The sequence below is a fragment of the Myotis yumanensis genome, unplaced genomic scaffold, assembly GCF_028538775.1.
Source record: "Myotis yumanensis isolate MYYU_CA2020_CCGP unplaced genomic scaffold, mMyoYum1.0.hap1 SCAF_4, whole genome shotgun sequence".
NCBI classification, from domain to species: domain Eukaryota; kingdom Metazoa; phylum Chordata; class Mammalia; order Chiroptera; family Vespertilionidae; genus Myotis; species Myotis yumanensis.
This window is the reverse complement of record NW_027223755.1, coordinates 26,378,134-26,402,070: the sequence shown is the minus strand read 5'-3', so window position 1 is coordinate 26,402,070 and position 23,937 is coordinate 26,378,134. Positions and strand designations below refer to the sequence as shown.

The following is a 23,937-nucleotide window of genomic DNA, read 5'->3' as shown; positions in this document are numbered from 1 at the left end:
ACAGAACAGCCTCCTAATGACATATATTGGTAATAAGAGAGGAATATATATATATATATGACATTAGAGTCTGCATGAGAATATTAGTATCGGGGTCTCATTAGGCATGCAAGAGGTCTTTGAAGACTGTTCACCTCATTGCTGGGGTAGATCTTCCCATCCCTCTTTAGTGCTGCAGCCTAACATCTGTTTCAGGCCTGCTGGCATGCTAAGCTGCTATTTTCTGATCATTAGAAAAAATATGGGGTAGGCAGCAGGCCCTCTTGGGAGGTGTGCAGGCCCATCACTTGCATGCAGATGGAGGCACATATACCATTGTTTAAATAACTGAAAGGTGTAAATCAAGCTAACACATCATTAGCTAAGAAAATTTTGACCCCAGCCTTGACAAATGCAGCTTCATGTGGTCTCAAAGCCCAGCTCTGAGTGTGGAGGATGGCCTCACAGGGAGAGCTGCCCCTGGCATGAAGCCACCCGTTCCTAGACAAAGACCTGTCCTGCTTGGGATAGCAACAACCTTTCCCGACCTTTGAAGAGCAGAGGTGATATCATTAGTGATGGTATCGAGAGAACAAATCCTGGCTATAAAATAAAAATAAGCAGTTTTCTATAAGGGAGACACTTTTTAGAGAAGAAAACTACAATGTTTCCAGGAAGCCTCTTCCTGTACTTTTCACAGAGAGGAAGTGACTCAGGTGTACACGGAGTACAATTGTAAGACTGTGATCGAAGCTCCACAGACCTATATGGGTGCCCAGAAATCTTATAGCTCCTTGGAATTTTCTTGACTTAAAAAAAATCATTTATTTGAATTTGGTTTTGGCTAAATACTGTAAATTCCAGTGGGAAGAAGAGTGTGGCACATGTCTTGGAAAGGCCCTGGAGTGTGAAATAGGATCAAGCACTAAGAGCTCAGGCCAACTGGAGGGTCAACAGTGGCTTTCATTGGGAGCAAATACTCAAATCAACATTTAAAAATGTTCACATCTGGGAAAACCGCAAGTGTGTATTCTGCCTTTTCTCCTAGATGTTCAATGATTTAGTAACCAAATATCAAAAAATTAGAAGCAAAGAATGCCCGTCATATTTGTCTTTTTAACTGTTGTCTGAAAACTTGACAACATGATTAAGGCAAAATTTCTTAGCACAATGAAGATGTTTGTAAAAGACTGAAATATATGACTAAAGAAATGTTTACTGCTATAAAAATTATAGTAAAATTATTAAATATAATTATCAAAGTCAATTTTTTAGTTTTACTCAGCCTACCATCTGTTTTCCCTTTGAAGTGTTACAGAATTTGCTGGATTGGTTATAGGAACAGCGTGACTTCCCTTTGAAAGGCCACTTTTAAAGTTTTCCCTCATCTCTGATTTTTGTGCATTGTACAGTTTGGACTTGTGGATGGGTTGATATTGAAAATTCCTCCATCATTTTGTACTGAGTGAATGTGTCATCTGGTAATAGGTTACATTTGAAAGCTTTTGTATTCTGTTTTTTTTGTTGTTGTTAGCTATTTCTTTTTTTATCTTTAATTTCTTTATTGGTTAAGGTATTACAAATATGTCCTCATCCCCCCATTAACCCCCAACCCCACACACACACACTCATGCTCTCATCCCCCTGTTGTCTGTGTCCATTGGTTTGGCTTATATGTATGCATACAAGTCCTTTGGTTGATCTCTCCCCCTTACCCACACCCTCCCCTAGTTTCCCTCTGGGGATTGACAGTCTGATCGCTGCTTCTCTGTCTCTGGATCTGTCCCTGTTCATCAGTCTATGTAGTTCTCTATATTCCACAAATGAGTGAGATCATGTTGTATTTATCTTTCTCTGACTGGCTTATTTCACTTAGCATAATGCTCTCCAGTTCCATCCATGCTGTTGCAAATGGCAAGAATTCCTTCTTTTTTTACCGCAGTGTAGTATTCCATTGTGTAGATGTACCACAGTTTTTTAATCCACTCATCTGCTGATGGGCACTTAGGCTGTTTCCAAATCTTAGCTATGGTGAATTGTGCTGCTATGAACATAGGGGTGCATATATCCTTTCTGATTGGTGTTTCTAGCTTCTTGGGGTATATTCCTAGAAGTGGGATCACTGGGTCAAATGTATTCTTTTTGAGAATTCTGAAATTACTCTTCTACTTTCAGAATATGACCTGGTGTCTCCCTATGAGGTTGACTACAGTGGCAACTACGTGTCCCATGAAATCACACACCCTCAGAGGAGGAAAAGGGCACTGGCCCAGCCTGGAGTGGACTCTCTTCACCTGCGGCTGAAAGGCTCCAGGCACGACTTCCACATGGAATTGAAGACATCCAGCCATCTGGTGGCTCCTGGATTCATTGTACAGACACTGGGAAAGGGCGGCATTAAGTCAGTGCAGGCTTTCCCACCTGAGGATTTCTGTTTTTATCAAGGCTCCTTACGATCCCACAAAAATTCCTCAGTGGCTCTTTCAACCTGCAAAGGTTTGGTGAGTATAGCTCTTGCTACCTGCAATGAGATGGTGGGAACAGTGATGTGTGAAAGAGGAAAGATGACCCATTTCCCTTAAAATATTTGAGCTCGATTTTCTATTATTGCAGTGAAGACTTCTTTGATCTTAAAAGCTGGAGAAAATTGCCAAATAATCAGTTTAAAATATGTCATGCTGCCTTCTTTGGCCCATTTGAAAATAGCACACACATGTCTAGCCTTTTGTTGCCTCTGCTGTTCTAGAATAATTGTGGGAAAGCACTGCATCTTGAAAACTGTGCCTACGAATTTATGGCCACCTCTAAAGGCACTGACATTTTAGAAGATGGTTGCACTCTAACGGCTGGTCCATTATTAGTGTCCTAATTTTTAATAGAATGCAGTACTCAGCTGATTGGCCATGGCAATTATTTGATCAGTTGCTTGAAAGCACTACTGTCATTCTGAAGAGGACTAGTGGCCCGGTGCACGAAATATGTGTGTGGGGGGGGGTGGGGGGAGGAGGATTCCCTTAGCCCAGCCTCGGGCCTAAACCGGCAATCGGACATCCCTCTCACAATCTGGGACTGCTGGCTCCTAACCACTCACCTGCCTGCCTGCCTGATTGCCCTTAACTGCTTTCCCTGTCAGTCTGATCACCCCTAACTGCCTCTGCCTGCCTGATCACTCCTAACTGCCCCCCCCCCACCCCCCGCCAGCCTGATCTCGCCCCCAACTGCCCTCCCCTGCTGGCCTTATCTCACCCCCAACTGCCCTCCCCTGCCGGCCTGATCACTCCTAACTGCCTCTGCCTCGGCCCCCACCACCATGGCTTTGTCCAGAACAAAGTTGGATGTCCAGAAGATGGCTGGTCGACCTGATCTAATTAGCATATTACCCTTTTATTAGTATATATAACATGCTTGCAAACTTGGGTGTTCATTTCAAATGGGTTGATGAATTCATGGCAGGGCATTGCTGATCTTATCAGACTGATGATTCTATTGGTGCATCCCCCATTTTCTTAATATCAGAATGAGACATTAAGCATCATTTAGGTGCTTCATGTGGTCCCCTTTACTGGGACTCCTAGAGTGAGGGTCATCTGGGCAAGTTGAGAAGATACTGATCTTCAGGCTGACCTAAGCTGAAATATTAATGGTTTGTCTTTGACTTTCCTTAAAATGTCTTAATATTTTTAGGAAAGAAAATATTATTAGATTCTTTAGCATAATTTAATCAGTGACACACACAGAGATATAACTTAGAGTGAAAATGTGTGGTCCAAATGCCTTAAGGTCTTGACCATATTAAAGGTTTGGCAAACAGGTTTTTGAACATTTATTACATATCTAGAAAGTGATTTAAGTCTGCCTTGAATTTCTTTTCCTTTCTTGAAAAGGTGAAATCAGACTCCATATATCAGAAGAATTTTGTGCATGTATGTGAATAGTGGGTGCTGAAAGAGCATTCATAACCAACTTCTTAAATACTGAATATTTGTGGATGCTAAATCCTGTTAATATTTTTTTAAAAAATATTAACTTCTACTTTTTAGGGGAATTTGGTATGGGTTGGTCTCATGTCCCCTTTCATTTGTAAAAGGCTTCTGGTTTGAGAATGGATACAGTAGGAAGTGGCCAAGGATAAGGTGGTGGTTATTTGGCAAACTTGTTAAGCATGAAGAGAGTGTGGCTGATTTCTTCCATGCTTTCCCAAGAAAAATAGATCATAATTACTGGGCTAACCTCTTCACATAATGCACTAAAGGAAGATAACTGTTCCTTGGCTTTCTTCAACAAAGGTTCAGATCAGAAATGGAAGCCATCTGTGTGGTAGGGAGATGCGCCATGCCCTTTAGAGCTCAGTATGATTGGATTCCTTTACAGAGATTGGGCAAGGCGTTCCCTATAACCCAGCAGGGGTGCAGGCTCATTGGCTCTAGGGTCTCTGTGAGACCAGCCTCTCCCAGGACCTCTGAGCTGTGCCTGGAGTCTATCCCATGAATCGCCTTAGCTGGCAGCAGGTTGAGATTTCTGCCTCTCTTTGAACTCATTGAGAGTTAACAGTGAAAGTTGTAAATTGCAATTACATGAAAGATAAAGAATTGAAAAAGAATAGGAAAAAAGCCTCTTCTGGATAATAAACACTGGAATTTAATATTTTGGTCACTAGAATAGAAATCTGTATGATTTCACCATTAATCTTCCAAATACATTAATTCCGACTTCACTGACACTTTGTCTGTAGATGGCCATTACAAACATGACCTCAAATAGACTTTCGAGTGTGAGGTTCAGGGGATTTTGCCATATGATAAGACAAATCAAAGGCATATTTAAGGAGAAAAAGGGAGGATAAAGAAGTCCTCTCTCTTTAGCCAGATTTAAAAAAATAAAAATGTTGAATGGGAATGTCCCTCGTGTGGCTGCCAAGTCTGTTATCCGTTTTCTGATTGATGGTTACCCAGCCCTCATCTTCCAAATCTGTTAACATATAAAGAAAACTAGCATGTGTTTTAAGTTAGATGATGGGTCTTTTTTGTTATTGTTGTTGTTCTTGGTTCTTTCAGATTCTAATTAAGTTCCAGGTAGATCTCAGTTAAGTGTTTATTTGTTTGTTTGTTTATTTTAACAGGGTTTCTAGTTGACCCAGCCATCTTATGGGAGTCTAGAGTCAGTAGAATTCTCTTTTATCTGCTTTGCTGGAGCTAAACACACCTTTGTAGATCCTAGTGGAGACCGCTTTGAAAACGAGATCCCTGATGATGGGAAATAACCAATAGTCCATTCTTCTAATTTCATCTGTAGTATGGAACTATTTATTACCTTAAGTGAATATATATTGTTTAAATAAGAGTTTAATATGTTGTACCATTCAACTTAAAAAACTGGTTTACAATTAGCAATTTCCAAACTGATAAATAGTTTTTCCTCTGGTCATCAGATATGGAGTTTGGGAACATATTGCTATAGTCCTCTAATAAGTGATTTGAGGAACAATGTGGAATATATTTGGCTGTTGTGAGTAACGCTGCTATGAACATTTATTTACAAGTTTTTGTGCAGATATATGTTTCATTTCTCTTGGGTTTATACCTAAGGATATAATTACTGGGTCATATGGAAATTCTATGTTGAACATTTTGAGGAAGTGCCAAACTGCTCTTCACAGTAGCTGTACCATTTTGCATCTCCCCCAGCAATGTACAAGGATTCTAATTTCTGCCCATTTTGGCCGATTTTTGCAGTCCATCTTTTTTATCATAGCTGTCTTAGGGGTATAAAGTGGTATCTCATTGTGGTTTTGATTTACTCGATAGAGAGTATTAGTTGACAGAATTGTTGTTGTATTTGGGGTGTTTTTTTCCCAGTACTTTGGATATGTCATCTTACTGCCTTCTGGATCCCATTGTTTCTAATTATAAGTCAGCTGTTTGTCTCACTATAGTTTTTATGTTGCTATTTCAAGATTTTCTCTTTGTATTTCAGCATTTTTTACTATGATATTTATTGATATAGGCGTCTTTGTGTTTATTCTTTGGCACTCCCATTATGCATATGTTGGTGTGCTAATATTTCCAACATTTCTCTGAAGCTCCATTTATTTTACTACATTATTTTTTTCTGTCTTCAGATTGCATAATCTTCATAGATTTATCTTCAGGTGTCCTCATTCTCTGCTGGCAGTTCAAATATATTGCTAAGTTTCTGTAGTAAGTTTTCAACTTAAATATTGTACCGTTCAACTCCATAATAATATCAAGTTCTTGGCACAAATCTGAATGAACTTTAGTTCCTCTTGCAAAAAACATATTGTTTGTTATGGCATTAATACATAGAATACATATCACTTCTCCTAATCATTCACGTTTTTAACAATTTTGGAATACTTGTAAATGCCACATTTCTCAGGTCTCTTTAAGAATTTCCTCACTTGGTTGGAGACTTACTTTGGACCCTGGTTTGAATTATACAAGGTTTTATTTCCAGCCACAAACCCCAGGGATTCTCTGGAAACTTTAGTCATTGAGAGTTTCTCTAAAGCACCCAATAAATCCTAGGAAACTATCTGAAATATTGCCAAAATTTCAACTGATGCTGAAAAATGTTCATGAGTTTGAAAAATAAAATGGGAGTACAAAGAAAGAATCAACATGAAGATTTTCAGAAGAGATAATATGAATTTTAAAAGAAAAGTGTCACTATCTGAAAAGGCTGGTGATAGTAAACCCAGTGGAAAATATGTCAGTCTGGGAAGACATGTGAGAGAGTTATAGAAAAAGTAAAGTTTTTAGGTAAAGTATGACCAAAATTTGTGGATATTAGGAAACATAAAAAGTGAGTGTGGAGAACTGAATGAAAATACTTGATAATTCAATAAATTTCTGCTAATTAAGAAAAATATAGTTAGAAATTTGAAATTTATAAAAATGAATTTATTAATCACTAGAAATAGATCAAGGGAACATTTTATAAGATAAACTTTTATACTTGAAAGGACCAAATATTTTTCCAATAGCTTACCATTAGTTGTAAACAAAAATTAGAAAAAATTAATTATAAAACTTATGGTTTTGTTCCACTTTCCTTATAGATAGGAAGTATAATGGAGATGATTAAAAGTCCGTAGGAAGAAGACAGGAAGTCCACAGGGCAGACAGGAAGTCCAGAGGGGGTCAACAGGATGTCTACAAGTAACCAAAAGGAAATCCACAGGAAACAGGGAACAGGCAGAAAGTTTATAGGGATCAGACAAGAAGTTCACTGTGGGAAGACGGGAAGTTCACAAGGAGAAGGTAGGAAATTTATAGGGAGAAGACAAGAAGTCTATTGGTATAGTTAATTGACAGTAAATGGATGTATCCAATATGGCATTCACTGTCAATATATAAAGAAGGTACCAGAGAGATGCCCCAGTGAAGGTTGAAAAACAGAGTTCTGATCTTGTCATTATCCTTCTCAATATGCTCCCATTTTACTCGGAGTAAACCCCTACATCCTCATTATGGCTGACTATGCCCTGGAGGTTTGCCCTTACCTATAACTCCAGCCTAATGAGGAAAACTCTCTAGATTGAAGCAGCACCAACTTATTTCTTTCCAAATAAGGCTGAGCTCCTCACCCTCTCTGGGCCTTAGAAAATGCGGTTCTCACTGCCTGGAGCACAATTCCCACCCCTCTTCAACTGGCTAAGGGTCTCAATTGGAAAATTACTCCTGGAAGTCATATTTCTCTTCTAAGCCAGGGTAGGTTCCCATGTAATACATTCATGACTCACCTTGGTTTTCTCCTTGAAAGGAATTTAATCCTTATTTTGGTTACTAGATCAGTATTTACCCCTTATAACATACACTGAACATCCTAAGGACAGCACCATAACCTCGATGAATGATCCCTTCGACCACCAGCACATAACAATATTCCTTGCCCATGGAAGTAACTGAATGGATGGTAGAAGGAAGAGGGGTTGGATGAATGGATGATTGGATAAATGAATGGATGGATAGGTAAAAGGTTGTAGTTTCAAATTCTAGTTTCATTAATGCTGGAGAGAATCCCTGTATCCAGACAGAGGGTGCAGTGATTGTAAATAGCCATGTCTAGAAATGGTGCTGTGTAAGTTGTGTTCGGAAAGCATACGTTTCCTAGGCAACCACCACACAGACCCAAGCCAGTCTGTTGAGGCCTTGGGAGCATATTTACATAGCCCAAGTGCTCTTCACATTAGCATGATCTCAGGAAAGGCCGTCTGCAAGTGAGTACTTTTCCAGTCATAACCCTATAAGCAATTTTCTTTAAAGGGTAGCTAGAATCTCTAAACAAAATTCTAAATAGCAAATGTTGCATTGAGAGGTTATGATGCAACTGGCATTTGTTCATTGCTTAGCCTTTTATACCTTAGTGTGTGCTCAGATACATTGTCCCCATTTCTTGGACATATGTCTTGATTCTCAAGCTTATGACAAAGGTGGGTTGTCTATTGCACATTCAGATTTCTGAGAAATGGCATTCTTACCACCCCAAATCCTTCACAAAAGGTGATGAAGCAAATTTATTCTGTGTTAACTTTCAGAGGTAAAAAGATGTCACTTATTATAAAATAAGAAAAATAATACATATTTATTATATTAAGATAAACATATTAAGCAATTGTTTTATCAAAATCCAGAACCAACTTAGTCAACAAGCATTTTGGAGCACCTAAAATTTAAAGGCTGTGGTAGTTACCCTGATAAATAAAAGAACAGACATACATGAACTCTTTTTATGCAAAAAAGGTGCCTGGATATACATTCAAACAAGAAACAGAATAAAATGACTTCTTAAAATAAGCAAATGGGAAATATAATGGGGAAAAATGGCCTTTAGAGTCAGACAAATTGAATTTCTCTCACTAGCCAAGTGGCTCATGTGCAGTCCAGTTTTCTTAATTTGTAAATAACACTGGCCTCAGATAGTTGCATGAGGATTAAGTGAGACTATAGATATATATTTTTAAAAGCCCTTTGCACAGTGCTTGGTGCATACTAAGGGCTGAGCAAGTATTTGTTCTCTTCCTCCTACCCCCATTATTAAACTATGTAATTTGGATTAAAATCTAATTAGAGAATAACTGTGCATGTTGTAATACAAGCAAGTTCAACTAAAGTTAAAGAACCAAGAGATGGAGTTACACTGACCTTCAGAGAAGCCGCACAGATGAGGTGGGGAAAGGATTAGACCATATTTTGGTTACAATAGAAACTTTTAGGTGATTTATTGAAAGCACTTTAGGATGATAAAAAGACATATCATTTGAGAAAGCAATTTAAAATGCAAGAGCATTGTTTATGCAATTCTTAGAATTATTGCTTATGCCCACGTGGTTGATAGAAAATTTTCTATTCCCAACACCTGGGAGATTATTTTGTGCTTAGTGAGGTACCATAAATGAGGGAAGTGCCCAGAACAGCTGACATTTTGACTTTGTATTCCCCCTGCAGCAGCCAAAGGAGCTATAAACCTTTTTTTATGTGCATAGATTATCTCTAACTGCAGATTGGGAGTCTTGACTATTCCCTTTGCAGGTCATCATTAGGTAATAAAACAAAAAGTGATGTATTAAAGAATAATTAAGCCAAAAGAGAAGCTAGGATGTTTTATATCACAGTTCTGTTTCTGGTTGAGATGTACAAGTATGTGTAGAAGACTTGGGAGACTAAATATTAGATGTTGCAATATGCAAGGGCTGTGCCGTGTAAGTGTGCCATATATAGAAACGTAAGTCATTAATGTTCCTTAAGAAGGTCTATAATATAAGGCAGTCTTTTATTCACTATTCAGTATCATTACTATTAATTTTGACTATTGCTTTGATGCATACTGTAATTATATGTTTACTGCCTGAAAACTTTTTTTGGTTCTATTTGCAATCATAATTTCTTACCTCTGCCTCTAATAATCCAATATGTTGTCTTTCAGGAGTAGTTTATGAGTTTATACATTTAAATAAAGTTGAGCTCACTAACCCCCACCACTTTTAAGTTTCTTGTTATTAAATCTCTGAAAAGATATAATAATACATGTGTCATACCCTCCTCCAGCGGAAGAAAGACTAGACCCACTTGGTTTATTAAATTTTTTGAAGAAATACTGACACCCACGTATTTGAGGTGGGAACAAGTCTAAAGTCTCAGAATGACTGCAATCCAGACTGTTCAGTGCAATGACTTTATGGGAAACAAGTGTTTTCTCTGAAATTGGGTTCCAAATTCGTACTGGATCATGCAAAATTTTACATTTACTTAGAATAATGGATGCACTCCTTACTTAAACTAAGCAAACAAAGCTTCAACTCAGGCCTGAGTCACACATGTGCACTAGTGAGTGAAAGAAGGCAAATACAGCTTTTAGCCTCACCAGAATAGCCAACTGCTCCTGGATGACTGAGTCCCTATTTGTAAAGGGGACACACAGTGTTTAAAATGACCTGTGTACTTATGTCTTAAAATATGATGTAAATTAGTGAGAATAATTTGACAGTCTCACAGATTGCAATTTAAATGTAAAAATGTTGTAAGAACCCATAACTTAAAATTATATTGTTGAATGGCAGTCCTCGATTACATATATACCCAATAATTACATATCTTATTGTATATGTATGCTATAATAAAAGTATTACTATATACACTGTAATCAGGCGTTAACATCCATTCTAGCCAATATCCTTACCCAACTATGAAGGCCAACCATATTAATTACATGTTGACATTGTATCATGTTCTATTTTATAGTTTGCAAGTTAATCATCTCATTTGGCAATTATTCACAGTTTAGATTTCACCCTCATCTCATGCAATTTAAAATGGATTCGATTTGGAAACTTCCAAGATGTCTCTTTTGTTTGATCTTAGTTTCAAAGTCAACCCCAACCAACTTGCTTCTCTGATTTCAGCCCTTTCATCTACCCTTGGTCAAAGGTGTGACCAGCTTCAGGCTCTGACATGCGATGCAGTGGCCATGACATGGCTGTTGCACACACAATGCACATGTGCATAAAGTTGTAGAGTAAGCATAATAGGTAATTTATTCTTTTATATTTGGCTAGACATAGAGACAAAGATGCATGAGGGGAGTCTGGTTGTCATCGCCATCATTTTAGTTGGATCCTGTATGGAGAATTTCTTTTATGATGAGTTAACTTCCCAAATTCCTATAGTGCTTTGATTCACTTTCCATTCACATATTCTTTCTACTGTTTTTTATGTCAATAATCTCACAGCACACATTTATACTCTTGCCCAGAAAGGTAGCCTGTGATAATATTTTTCTGTCATAAGAAAAGTAAACACATCCTTAAGGCTTTGACATGCTTCAGTTATGGTGGTTCTTTGAAAATGGTGGTTCCTCTGTTCTTTGTAACCAGACAATGAGGAGGATTGTGATGGTTTTACGCAAAGGTTGTTTATCTCACCTACCCATTGCTTTTCTTCAACACCTAAACCAGAACCTTGGGGAAAAATTCTTAACCTAAAACTGATCTAATGCTTAGTGGACTCAAGTAATTGGAGTCAAAACTGTTCCAATGCTTAATGTACTCAATGCGTCATTATTTTGAAAAGACTTAGTTGCAATCTAGTCCATGTTTAGTTGTTACAAAACAAACATATATGGTGAATTCTGCTTCTTTATTATAGGATGATGTATGTTAAAGTATGTGTTAGTGATGCAATTTGAATGATTTTAAGAAATATGATAATACACCCATTATAAATAATGATGAACATTGATATTAAAATGAGCACTTACTGTATGCCAGGCTGGGCATTTTTGTAAGCAAATTAATTGCATGCATTACTATTGCATTCTATTAGCAATACTAGAAGAGGTTCTGTTCCCATTATGTACAAAAGGAATCTGAGGATCAGACAGATTATGTAGCCTGCCAAAAGCTGCCATCTAACAAGGGACAGAATCCAGATTCCAAGGCAAATCTGTTGGGTCTCAGAACAAATGATGAGCTTTCCACACAGCACCCATGTCTCCTTCCAGGGTCATTCGCCATCTGGTATCCTTGTGTATCCTTGTAATCTAATTGATTGGTTAGACAACATTGGATCTTGTCAGTAAAAACAAAAAATGTCCAAAACCTGCGCTTTTAATCACGTTGATGCTTGCGAGGGGGACAACTGTGCAATAATTGAGCACCACCTCACTCAGAAAACTGATTCCTCCAGAAAATTTGTAGGTGAGGGCTTTTATAGCTCTGTGTTTATAGCTCTAATGGTTATCAACTCACATGATTATAAAATTTGGTGACAAAAGACCAAAAAGAGAGGACAAGACAGAGAACATATGTTTAAAACATTTTTAAAAACATTTTTAATCCAACACTAATCAAGGAAGGCTATATAAATTTCCCATTGAAATAATGGCGGGTCCCTCTAATTCACCCTAATTCTCACTAGCAGACACTGTGCCTTCCTAATGGATAAGACAACAGTGTTTACAACAGCATTACTCCCTTTCATATGGCTGAGTCAGAAATGGATGTGAGAACTGGCAGAAAGGCAACTTCAGAGAGCATTGTGATCTTAGCCATCATTGGATGACCAAGAGAAGTGAATGTCTCACTTGGAAATGACTAGAAAACTGATTTTAGGATATTCTATTTTTATTTTGTGTGTGAAAAAAAGTATGTAAGAGATCATATAAATATCCCTCATCTATCTTTTGGGATATTTTGTGGTTGAATGGATTAGGAGCCTAAATTAGCATTAGCATCCAGTTATGGAACAGTGTATTTGAAGGATGGCTGTTTACCCCTCATGGGGCTGCACACTATTTTTATGGCCACAGAAGGGGAGGATGAAGCCGAGCCCACGCTTATTAGGAGTTGCTCTCTCTGAGCCACAGTGAGGATCGAATTCTTTCCTCACTGGCGGGCAAAGGTAACAGCTGACTGCCCTGTGAAGGTTTAGACAAACCAGCTGTGAATCACACTAAGGAACCAACCTAGCCTGTTCTTTTCATTATTTGTTTTGCTTTTGTTTCCTTTGTTTCCCTCTGGAAGTGATGGACCTGCCCGAGAGAGCTTTCCAATAGTGAGCTCTCCCCTTGTGCCGGTGCTGTTTGGAAGATCTCTACATTCTCATAGATTAATTTTGCCATAGCATTTGCCAATGTTTTATTTCTACAAAAAAAAAAAAAGATGGCATTTGCTTAATAGATTCTTCAGCACAGCGTATTAAGAAGGCAATCAAAAATACACCATTTTGAATATGCATTGCCACATTGTATAATGATTATAGGATTTGATCTGGCAGCCTGGGAATAGGACTGATCATAACTTTTATAATCCCCTTGAGATACTCTGACATGTGTATGAAAGTATATGCAGTCATATATATAACTGAGGCTGGAATTTGTGAATGGTCAACTTTGGTATCCAGAGTAACGGATGTTTAAAGGAGCTGCCTAGAATGTTCCATGCCTAACAGAGGTCATGTAGAACAGACAGTGTTGATATAAATGACCATCCCCAGGCCTTATGGTACAACAGCAATTATTTAGCTATCTTTTACTAGTAAGTCTATTCCAGTGAACTTAATGGATAGTGTTGTACTTGGTACTGCTGTTGATATTTACTAATATACCATCAGAAAATATTGATGTCTAAAGTCATCACTTCATTGCTTGAAAAGGAGGAAGATTAGTAGTAACAAACTTTATACCAAGTCACATTGTGTCCTAGAAAGCCAGCCAATATATGAAAGACATTGACAAAAATGGAGGGGTTGTGTGTGTCCTTCCTGAGCTCTGGGCTAGGAAGTGAAAGATGACAGTTAAGCACAGGATGTGTGGGCCTTGGCCCTCAGAACTCATGCCCTGGATGTGTCTTGGTGGTGGGTTTGTGAATCTTATTAAATAAACCTGTTTTCACAAACCCTCTTCCCACCCCAGAGCTGCTGAATTAGAACATCAGAGGATTGAAGGTAGGAGGAGCATGAATTTCAATGAGCTGTTCACTTACTTCTCGTGGACAGAAAGTTTTGAGAATCATGGCTGGATATGCAAAGGTTATCAGACTCTATGAATAATACCCGTGATCTATGGGCCCTTCTTCAGGGAGATCCATGAGTGCCTACTGTGTACCCACAGCTGGACACCCATAGGTAAAGTATATGTGTCGTCCTTTTCTTTTGGACTGCCCAGTTCGGTGGCAGTGGGAGGAGGAGAGGAACTGATTTCAAATCTTAATCATCTTTTAGAGTTGCTTTGGTGAAAATGAAACTGGACAGATTACTTTTCTCAGCCTTGCAATTTTCCACGCAATCAAGGAAGGAAGCTCAGACAGCTCTCATGCTCCTGGGGCTTTAGGCACCCTCTTGGCTTCATTATTTGCCTCTGTTTTCTTTTGCAAGAAACCTGACCTTTGAATGGCCTTGCAGTCTGTGCTGCACTGTTTGTTAGGCTGTTGTTTCCAAGAACACATCTTCGAATGAACTTCATCCCACTGTGCACCTAGGAAGCACCCAGGTGTGGAGGGAATGGCCATAAAAACTCAGCAGGTCTGGCCTCCTGTCCTAGTTGTGAGCCCTTGTTCCTGGTGCCTCCATCTTATTGTCTTAATGCTTTAGTGAGGTGTAATTTACACAACAGAAACTCACCAATTTATGTGCACAATTCAGTGATATTGTGCAGCCATCTCCTCAATCCAGCTTTAGACCGCTCCCACCACTCCGTGCCCACCTGTAGTATTCTCTGCTCCCAGTCCCAGTTCACAATAACTGTTCTGGTTCCTGCCTCTATAGTTTTGCCTCTTTTTCTTTGGCATGTAGTAGAAACAAAATCAGACAATACAGGGTCTTTTGCTCTGGCTTATTTTGCTTGTCATGATGTTTTTTGATTCAGCCATGTTCAGTAGTACTTCCTTGCCTTCCTTGCTGAATGACATTCCATTGTAAAACTATACCACGTTTTGTTTATTTGTTCACCAGTTGATGGACATTTAGATTGTTCTTTTTCCCACAAAAATGTAGCTGTTACTTCCTACCTTGCAAATCTGTTCTCAGGATCATTGATAATAGGGTGTTCAGCCCCTAGAACAGAGGCAAGCACATCGTAGGTGATCAATAAATGAATGCCATTATATTAATATGATTAACAGGAATATGATGTGACCTTCCTGGAGCCTTCAGCTTCAAGAGCACTAGATAACAACACCAAAGAGACTAGATATCAACACCAAGAGCACTGGAGAAGAGAAATACCCAGTGGCATAACTAAATAGAGAAAACAGCTGACTCATGAGCTAAGTGTCAGCTTGATGAGTTCATAGCAGAATTCGCCTCAAGCTGGCAACCTGCCACTGCCAGAGGGAAGGGTGCCATGGGCTTGCACGCTGGGATGGATCGAGTGTGTGTGGAAAAAACATGATAATTTCAGCAATGGCTTATAGATCCAGGTGACAACACCCTGGGGTCCCATGGCCTCTAATGAGAAACATGTGTGCCTGCCCACGTCATGACTGTGGTTTACCTCTCTCCCATGAGGACCTGTCAATGGCTGTCCCACTCTGCTGTGACTCTCTCTGCCATGACACACTGGTAGTGGCTGTCTAGCTCTGTTGTGACTCTCTCACTACCTTTGGCCTTTTGGTCTTTTTTCTTTTCAACCTGCACAGAGTCTTGTACACACACAACCTCCTCTTTTTTTTTTTTGCAACTTTCTATATGCTGCCCTCATTAAAAAATATATATGTATATGTAATCTTCACAGCCATGCTAGGAAATAGCTGTAGATGTATCATCTGCTTGAAAATATAGGAACTGGGTCTCAGGACACACACACACACACACACACACACACACACACACACACACACAGGAGTTCACCCTCTGAAGAGAGGCAGATCCAGGATTTGAACCATATATTTTGCTTTATGAGCCACTGCTTGCCATTATACCACCGCAGCGTGTGCCACAAGGCCGAGACTAACATCTGCTCCATCATTAAGAACATGATGGCAAGCAAATCCCTATACCTCACACTGTCACTCCAAACTGAGTAATGAGGAAGATCCAGGCCAGTAGAGGTCTGGTGGTGGTGTGTACAGGAAACAAAAGAGTGGGGGTGAAGGCTTTGAGGCCATGGGGAGTCCGTGTGTTTCTGGAACAGGAATAATGGCTGGCACAGCAGAAACATCCTGAGCCACAGGGCCTCCCTCTGGTGTCTTCACAGCCAGCTCATCTCATTTAGGGCTTTGCTGAAATGCCACCTTCTTAGTGAGGCCCCTGGCCACCTATCTAAAGCTGAACCCCCCTTTCCTCCACTTCTGATGTCCTTTGTCATCCTGGGTTGTTTCTTTTTTATTTAAATTTTTTATTATAGTTTACATTCAGTATTATTTTGTATTGGTTCTGGGCATACAGCTTAGTGGTTAGATAATCATATACTTTACAAAGCGATCCCCCAAGTGCCCACCTGGCACCATATATAGTTTTTACAATATTACTCACTGTATAGCTGTACATTCCCTATACAACATAGGGAATGTAGTCTTTATTTCAAAATAGACTTTACTTTTTAGAGCAGTTTTAATGAAACAAAAATTGAGCAGAAGGTACAGATATTTACCATTTACACCCTGCTCCCCACACAAAAAGCCTCCTCCATTATCAACATTCCCCACCAGAGTGGTACATTTGTTACAACTGATGAACTTACATTGACACATCATAATCACCCAAAGTCCATAGGTTACATTAGGGCTCACTTTTGGTGTTGTGCATTGTATGGATTTAGACAAATATATAATAACATGTACCCATCATTATAATATCACACAAAGTATTTGACCTGCCCGAAAAATCCTCTGTGCTCTGTCTAGTCATTCCTCTCTCCATATTAACCTCTAGTAGCCACTTTTCTTTTCACTATCTCCATAGTTTTGCCTTTTCCAGATGTCATATAGTGAAATCATAGAGGATGTAACCTTTTCATTTTGGTTTCCTTCATTTAGCAACGTTAATTTAAGTTTACTCCATGCCTTTTTATGGTTTGACAGCTCTTTTTCTTTACCGCGGAATAATATTCCATTGTCTGAATGTGCCACAGCTTACTCATCTATTCACTTACTAAAGGGCATCTATGTTGCTTCCAAGTTTTGGCAATTATGAAGCTGCTATAAATATTCATGTGCAAAGGTTTTTGTGTGAATATAAATTTTAACTCATTTGTATAAATACAAAGGAGTGTGATTGCTGGATCTTATAGTAAGAGTTTGTTTAATTTTTGTAAGAAACAGCTGAACTGTCTTCTAAAGTGGCTGCACCGTTTTGATTCTCACCAACAGTGAATGAAAGTTCCTGTAACTTACATCCTTACTAGCGTTTGATGTTGTCAGTTTGGCTATTCTAATAGGTATGTAGTGGTATCTCATTGTTTTAATTTGCATTTTCCTGATGACATGTGATATGGAGCATCTTTTCATATACTTATTTCCCATCTGTATATCTTTCTGTTGAGGTGGCTACTAAGATCTTTGGACCTTTTTTTAATTGAATTGTTTTCTTTCTTTTAAATGGGAATATTAATCCTCAGTTTACATGTTTGTTATTAGGATAGGAGTAATATATAGAGCAAATCACATGGCACATTATCTGCCACATAGATGGTGCCCAAGACAAAGTAACTGTTATTTTTATTCATATTTATATACATACACAGTCCCTGGTGGTCTAGTGGTTAGGATTCGGCGCTCTCATATTTATATACATAACTAGAGGCCTGGTGCATGAAATTTGTGCACTCGGGGGGTTCCCTCAGCCCGGCCTGTGCCCTCTCGCAATCCAGGAGCCCTTGGGGGATGTCCAACTGATGGCTTAGGCCCTTAGCACTGCAGCAGAGGTGGGAGAGGCTCCCACACCACCACTGTGCATGCCAGTCATGAGCCCAGCTCAGGGCTTCACACTGACTATCAGGGGGCAGCTCCTGCGTTAAGCATCTGCCCCCTGGTGGTCAGTGTACATTATAGTGACCACTGTTTGGTTGATTTGCATATTAGCATTTTATTATATAGGACTAGTGGCCTAGTGCACTAAATTCGTGCAGGGGAGAGTGTCCCTCAGCTTGGCCTACATCCTCTCCAATCTGGGACCCCTCGGGGGATGTCCAACTGCCAGTTTAGGCCCAATCCCCAATCCCCGGCAGTCGGACATCCCTCTCACAATCCAGGACAGCTGGCTCCTAACCGCTCACCTGCCTGCCTGACTGATCACCCTTAACCACTCTACCTGCTGGCCTGATCACCCCCAACTACCCTCCCCTGCCATCCTGATCTCCCCTAACCACCTCTGCCTCAGCCCCACCACCATAGCTTTGTCCAGAAGGATGTCTGGAAGGTCTGCCAGAAGGTCTCCCAGTCTAATTAGCATATTACCCTTTTATTAGTATAGATAGTATACATAATAATTAGTCTATTAATTAATAAACCACCTGAGAGCTAAAAAAGAATGTTGGGTTTTGAGATGGTCCAATACATAGCTTCCTTTTTTCTTACATTTTTCTTTCCCTTTTTGTTTTTCATAAATCCTGTATTCTCAGTTAATTATAAAATGTGAAGAAAAAAAAAGAGTAACTTAGATGGTAGACCTATGTATTTTTAAATCATGTTTAGAGAAAGTGGAATATTTATACAGGTGAGTGGCTTTCCTAAAACTGAGCTCCAATTTAGACCTATACACTGAGTTGCAGGAGGTGCTAGGTCCATGGAAGTGACCAACCTGGGACAGCTTCTCACCTATGCTGCCCATCTGGCAGCTAAACCTATCCTATGATCAAGATCCATTGAGTAGTTGAGCTTCCTCTAGGATATTGTTCATGAGAGGAAAGGGCTATACTACTCATGCCCAGTTTTGAGTTCAAATTTGCAGATAAGGCATTTTCTCCTTGGAGAGGAACCAGTGAGGGGCAAGAAGTGTGGTGCTCCTGGATCCCAACATGCTAAAGAAATGATAAAGTGGGGAGAAGTATTTACCTCAAACAGTGGGTCACCCTTCACTCTAGGTTTGTTGTTCAGCCAAGCATGCTACTGGGAGTCACAAATGATCATATTTATCTAAGCTCTAATCATAAGTTATGTCAGTACTAAGATTAGATCATAGGGTAAGGCAAGAAATGCTGATAATTTAATGTTCAAGTGAATTAAATTAATATGACAAACAAAAATATGAGAGCTCTTCAAATTTTAAGGAAAAGTGATGAAAGATGAGCATTCACTGTGCTGCACCCTTGAAGCTTCAGTTATGAGGTTTTAAGACAAAAATCACTTTATCAAACAGCAGATGAAAAGCATAGATTCCAGAATAGTCTTGAATAATTATTTGGAGTAGCCAGGGATCATTCTAGTGCAATGATTAATTGTACTCTAAAATTACAACTCTGCTTCCTCCTGCCATAAAATTTATTCAAAGCCTGATTGTCTAAAGGCTCAGGTGTGCTCAGCTCAGCTGTGCAGCCATTGATCCTGCAACGATGTGTGTTGGCACTTCATCCAAGTCCCACTTGTTGTCTTTGGCCTGATCACATGGTCCAGGTAGAATTCAACAAAGTGAATGAATTTGTTTGAGTCATGCAAGTGGGAAAGGCATAGAAAAAGTCTTGTGACTAGTGACCAAGATTTGGACTGAGCAAATGACTGAATTTGAAGACTGGACTGATTTTGGTTTGTGATGATGGGTGATTCCTATGACCAGCACACAGCCCCATTATCCTTGAAGGCAAGAGGCCCAATGCCTAAGCCAGGTGCACAGTAGGGACAGGAATAATAGGAATCAGATGCAAAATCTCCTGGGAAAGAAAGAACCTTTTGGTTATTTAACTTCTTAGGAGATTTTGGCTGAATTTTGATTTTCAAAGCATCACAAATAATTGTGCAACAAAGCTTACTGTGATTTTGGGCACTTAGCAAGTGATGGACTGGCCTCGGGCCAGGTTCATGTTTGACCCTGAGGTATAAGGAAATAAAAAGCAGAGTTTGGCTTTTATGAAAGTTCTATAAATGTTAAAATTTTCTTGTGTTTCTGAGACATCGTTAAGAAGACTAGAACAAGTAGAATATTCTCAAAACAAATAACACTTGAGAGTAAAAATGCAGTTACTAGGGAATTAAAATGCATGTTTCTCTTAATGAGCCCGATCATGCTTTCACTGTGTTTATTGACAGCTAGTTGTCTTGAAAATAGTTTATGGTGTCATCTGAGACAATCTTGGAACCAGTTCAGTGAGGACTTCTTACACTGCAGGAGAAACAGACTCAGTGGTTGGGCATTTATCTATTTCTTCTTAATTTCCATTTTATTTTTTGATTATGCAACTTTTATAGACAGTGTCTATAAATAGATACACAATAATAGAAATCTACCAACTTTTAATTGTGGATAACCGCACATAGATCACATAAACATCCTACTTTCAAACTTCAACACTTTCTTTACTTACATTGCTCAAAAGCAGCGTTTTCTCAGCGCTAACATGACACACATTTTTTCCTTCCTCATAAATGCAACATGAGTGTTTGGTAGGCTTCCCAGTGTGAAATGATTTACAGAATTGGCCATGCTAGAGTTGCAGGCCCCAGGAGAGCTCCTTTGCAGAACATGGAGGACATTAGCCTTTTCTGAAGCCTGGTTAATAATCCACCCAGCTGACATCCCAGTGGTTACTGTGGGCAGGCATACACTAGACATTTTATGAGTTTCCAAATAAATATGTTTGACTCAACAAGGAAAAACTTTGATAAGGAGAAAGCATTAATCTTCCATGATTTGCCTAATCTTTTAAATAAACTTGCAAACTAATAATGCAGCAAGATAATGAAGTAACCGTGTTTTTTCTTTTTTTTTTTTTTGGTAATTTTTATTATCTATTGATTATCAAAGAATGTCTTATCAGTTATTATGCTCTATGTATTTAATGAAATTTAGGATCGTTTAAACAGAATGTTGTAACAGACTAAATTACAAATGCAACAAGTACTGTGCTTGACCACTTTGTTAATGAAAATTCAAAAATCCACCAGCTGTGACAGGTCACTCCTGCCTGAAGATCTTGTCCCTCAGCCTGGGCCACCCAGAATATAGCCTTGAACCCAGGGAAAAGCAGGGGAGTCTGGAACAGCTGTTACAGAACACAAGTGTTTTAGTTGAAGCCAGAAAGAGTATAAAAAATAACGGATCAGGCCAGAAGCAAAGATGTGTTTGGGGCAACTGTGTCATGGGGTGCACCAACACTCGGGCTTTAGAAATCTCATACTATACAGTGCAAAGTCCCCCAAAGCCTCCTTAATTGTCAGGGTGACGTATGACATTTTACACTCTTTGTTTTATTAATCCAGCGTATTTTGTTCACACATTTATTGCAGGTCATATGTTTAAAATACGTTATTTTTAATTCTTATGTGCTCATAGAAAGTAGCGCTCTTTATATCCACTGTCCAGATGACAAAATGGCACAGAGAGGCTAAGTAAATATCCTCCAAGATCACACAGATGATATGTAGAATTAGATGATAATTCTACCTGGGATGTTTGCCTTATCTGGCCAATCTCTCTGAGTCCACTTGGGCTTGCATGAGAGATGCCGAATGCTGTCTACTCCAGAGAACCTAGAGAAGCTGGTAGTCTTCCAAGCGGTGACTTGAAAAGCAAGGAATTGTTTGTATAGCAGACAAGTTTTTTTGTGTTTTTTTTTTAAAAAAAAACAATGACTTTTCCTTTTTTTTTCTTTTTTAGTTTAATATTTAAGCTAGTTACCTGCAATAGAGTGCAATACCTCTTTGGGTAGTGTTATTACACAAGGTTGAACATATCCAAGATGGCTCTGCTACTCCTGGGTTAGTTTAAATGCATAAAGGATGAAACCCAACTGGCTTTGGCTACTATTTAATTTCAGACTTGGCTATTTCTTGATAGAACTGCAAACTTTAAAGTATTATTGTATTCTAGTTTAGTTGGTAGAGTCCTAGGAGGCAAGAAAGATTTCCAAGTCGCTCATGTGGAATATGGTGTGAGAGGCTGCTTTCTCTGTGATCCAGAGCATAAATTCCAAGTATTTCACTTTCCACTGTGAGGTGGCAGTTAGGCCCCAGGAGGTCTACCCCCCATGGTGCTGATAGCTTCATTGATAATTTACCAAGTTTACCTTTCCCCACCAGTAGGAACACTAGGGCCAGAGCTTAACCTCAGAAGGGGGGAATGGTATGCTTGTAAGCAAAGATACAAAGGAATGCTTGGAGAGCTGACTATGGCTCCAATTGGAAGTGTAATTGTGTTTTCTTTCCTCTCCCTGTTTTTCCAGTCAGGCATGATAAGAACACAAGAAGCAGATTACTTCTTAAAGCCACTTCCTTCCCACCTAGCAGGACGACTCAATGATTCTGCCGGGGGTGGGCCTCCTTCCCACATACTGTACAAGAGATCCACAGAGCCACAGGCTCCAAGGGGGCGCCAGGCAATGATGGTCCAGAGGCAGCGGGAGCTGGAAAATCACCACCTCTTCTACCACGAAAATCAAAATCTGCAAGGTGGCTTTGACCTCGGGCACCCACAAAAGCAGCATTTCTGTGGAAGACGCAAGAAATGTATGTAAGGGCGATTCTCTTCATGTGTTTAATGATTTTAACATTTACATAAGCCGATGGAATATTTTTAATTTTCATCAAATTATGTCTGTTTCCAAAGTGACATGTATTAACTGTCCTTACTAAATGTTAGCGACAATTCCAAAGAGAGTCCATTATCTGCATGTTCAGTATAAAAGCTCTCTCCATGATAGATGGATAGATAATGGTAGATGTTATCATTTTTTTAAAAAAAAGCTGTTCCCTGGACAGATTAAATGATGCACTGCTGACGAATACCGAATCTACCAGACGTCTTCAAAAGAACTCTGGCATGTCTACTCAGTAATTCTATATTTTTGAGGTCTAGATTTATTAAAGCCCACATAGTTTTCCTGCTGAGGTCATTTATCTCTATACATATTTATGTACTTGAATCACCACATCAAAAGACAGACTTGCAAGACATAAATTTACCTACAATTTATCACCAAGCTTTATCAAAGTCTTTTTTTGTCATGAACATTTAGGAGGTGATGTGTTATTTACATTGTATGTAGGAACCTCTCACAAATTCAAAATAGGAGTTCAGTGTTCTCTGGAACTTCCCTCACTTCCTTCAGCTTCTCCGTCCACCATCACTTCAGTAAGCCTTCCTCCCATGAGCCCATCTTCACCCAGCCCCGTCTTTTTCTGCTGTTTGGTTTCCTGTGTTGCTATACCCAATGTCCTAAAATAGAGGTGGGCATGAGCAGAAGCTCCATATATGTTGTGGAAGGGAATGAACCACCCATAACCAGTGGGCACCTATAATGAAAGAATAAGTACCATAATACCTGTGGATATTTTAAAGTCTATTTTCCCACGATACAATTATAACCACATTTTCTAAGGCATGCACTAAACCGAATTGTTTTTAACCTAGATTTAACTTACTGATTATAAATGCCAAAACTATTTTTTTAAAGACAGATTCTTCAACTTTTTTTTTTAATTGATTTCAGAGAAGAAGGGAGAGGGAGAGAGAAAGATGGAAACATTAATGATGAGAGAAATCATTGATCGGCTGCCTCCTGCATGTCCCCCCACTGGGGATTGAGGCCACAACCCGGGCATGTGCCCTGACTGGGAATCAAACCCTGACCTCCTGATTCACAGGTCGATGCCCAACCCTGAGCTCTGCTGGCCAGGCATCATCATTATTTTTAAATGGCTTGCTTCAAGAGGACAGAGTATATTTTGTCTTCTAATTAAGTTAGGTAAATATTTATGGTGCTTTCTAGGAAAGCCAGCTCTGCAGTGAGGTTGATCTGTCCCAAGTCATTTAGAATCTGTTTGAGACACTACAGACAAACCAGTCATGTGTGCAG

General features: G+C 39.2%; 1 protein-coding gene across 1 annotated transcript in view; it reads left to right on the top strand.

The window, feature by feature from the left end:
• The first annotated feature begins 2,249 nt into the window (after positions 1-2,249).
• ADAMTS16 (ADAM metallopeptidase with thrombospondin type 1 motif 16) overlaps positions 2,250-23,937 on the top strand; it is a 96,590-nt gene continuing 74,902 nt past the window's right edge. Inside the window, exons 1-2 of the mRNA XM_070411440.1 lie at positions 2,250-2,480; positions 22,306-22,588. Coding sequence (XP_070267541.1) covers positions 2,307-2,480; positions 22,306-22,588 — 457 coding nt within the window. The 5' untranslated portion in view covers positions 2,250-2,306. The remainder of the gene's footprint in view (positions 2,481-22,305; positions 22,589-23,937) is intronic.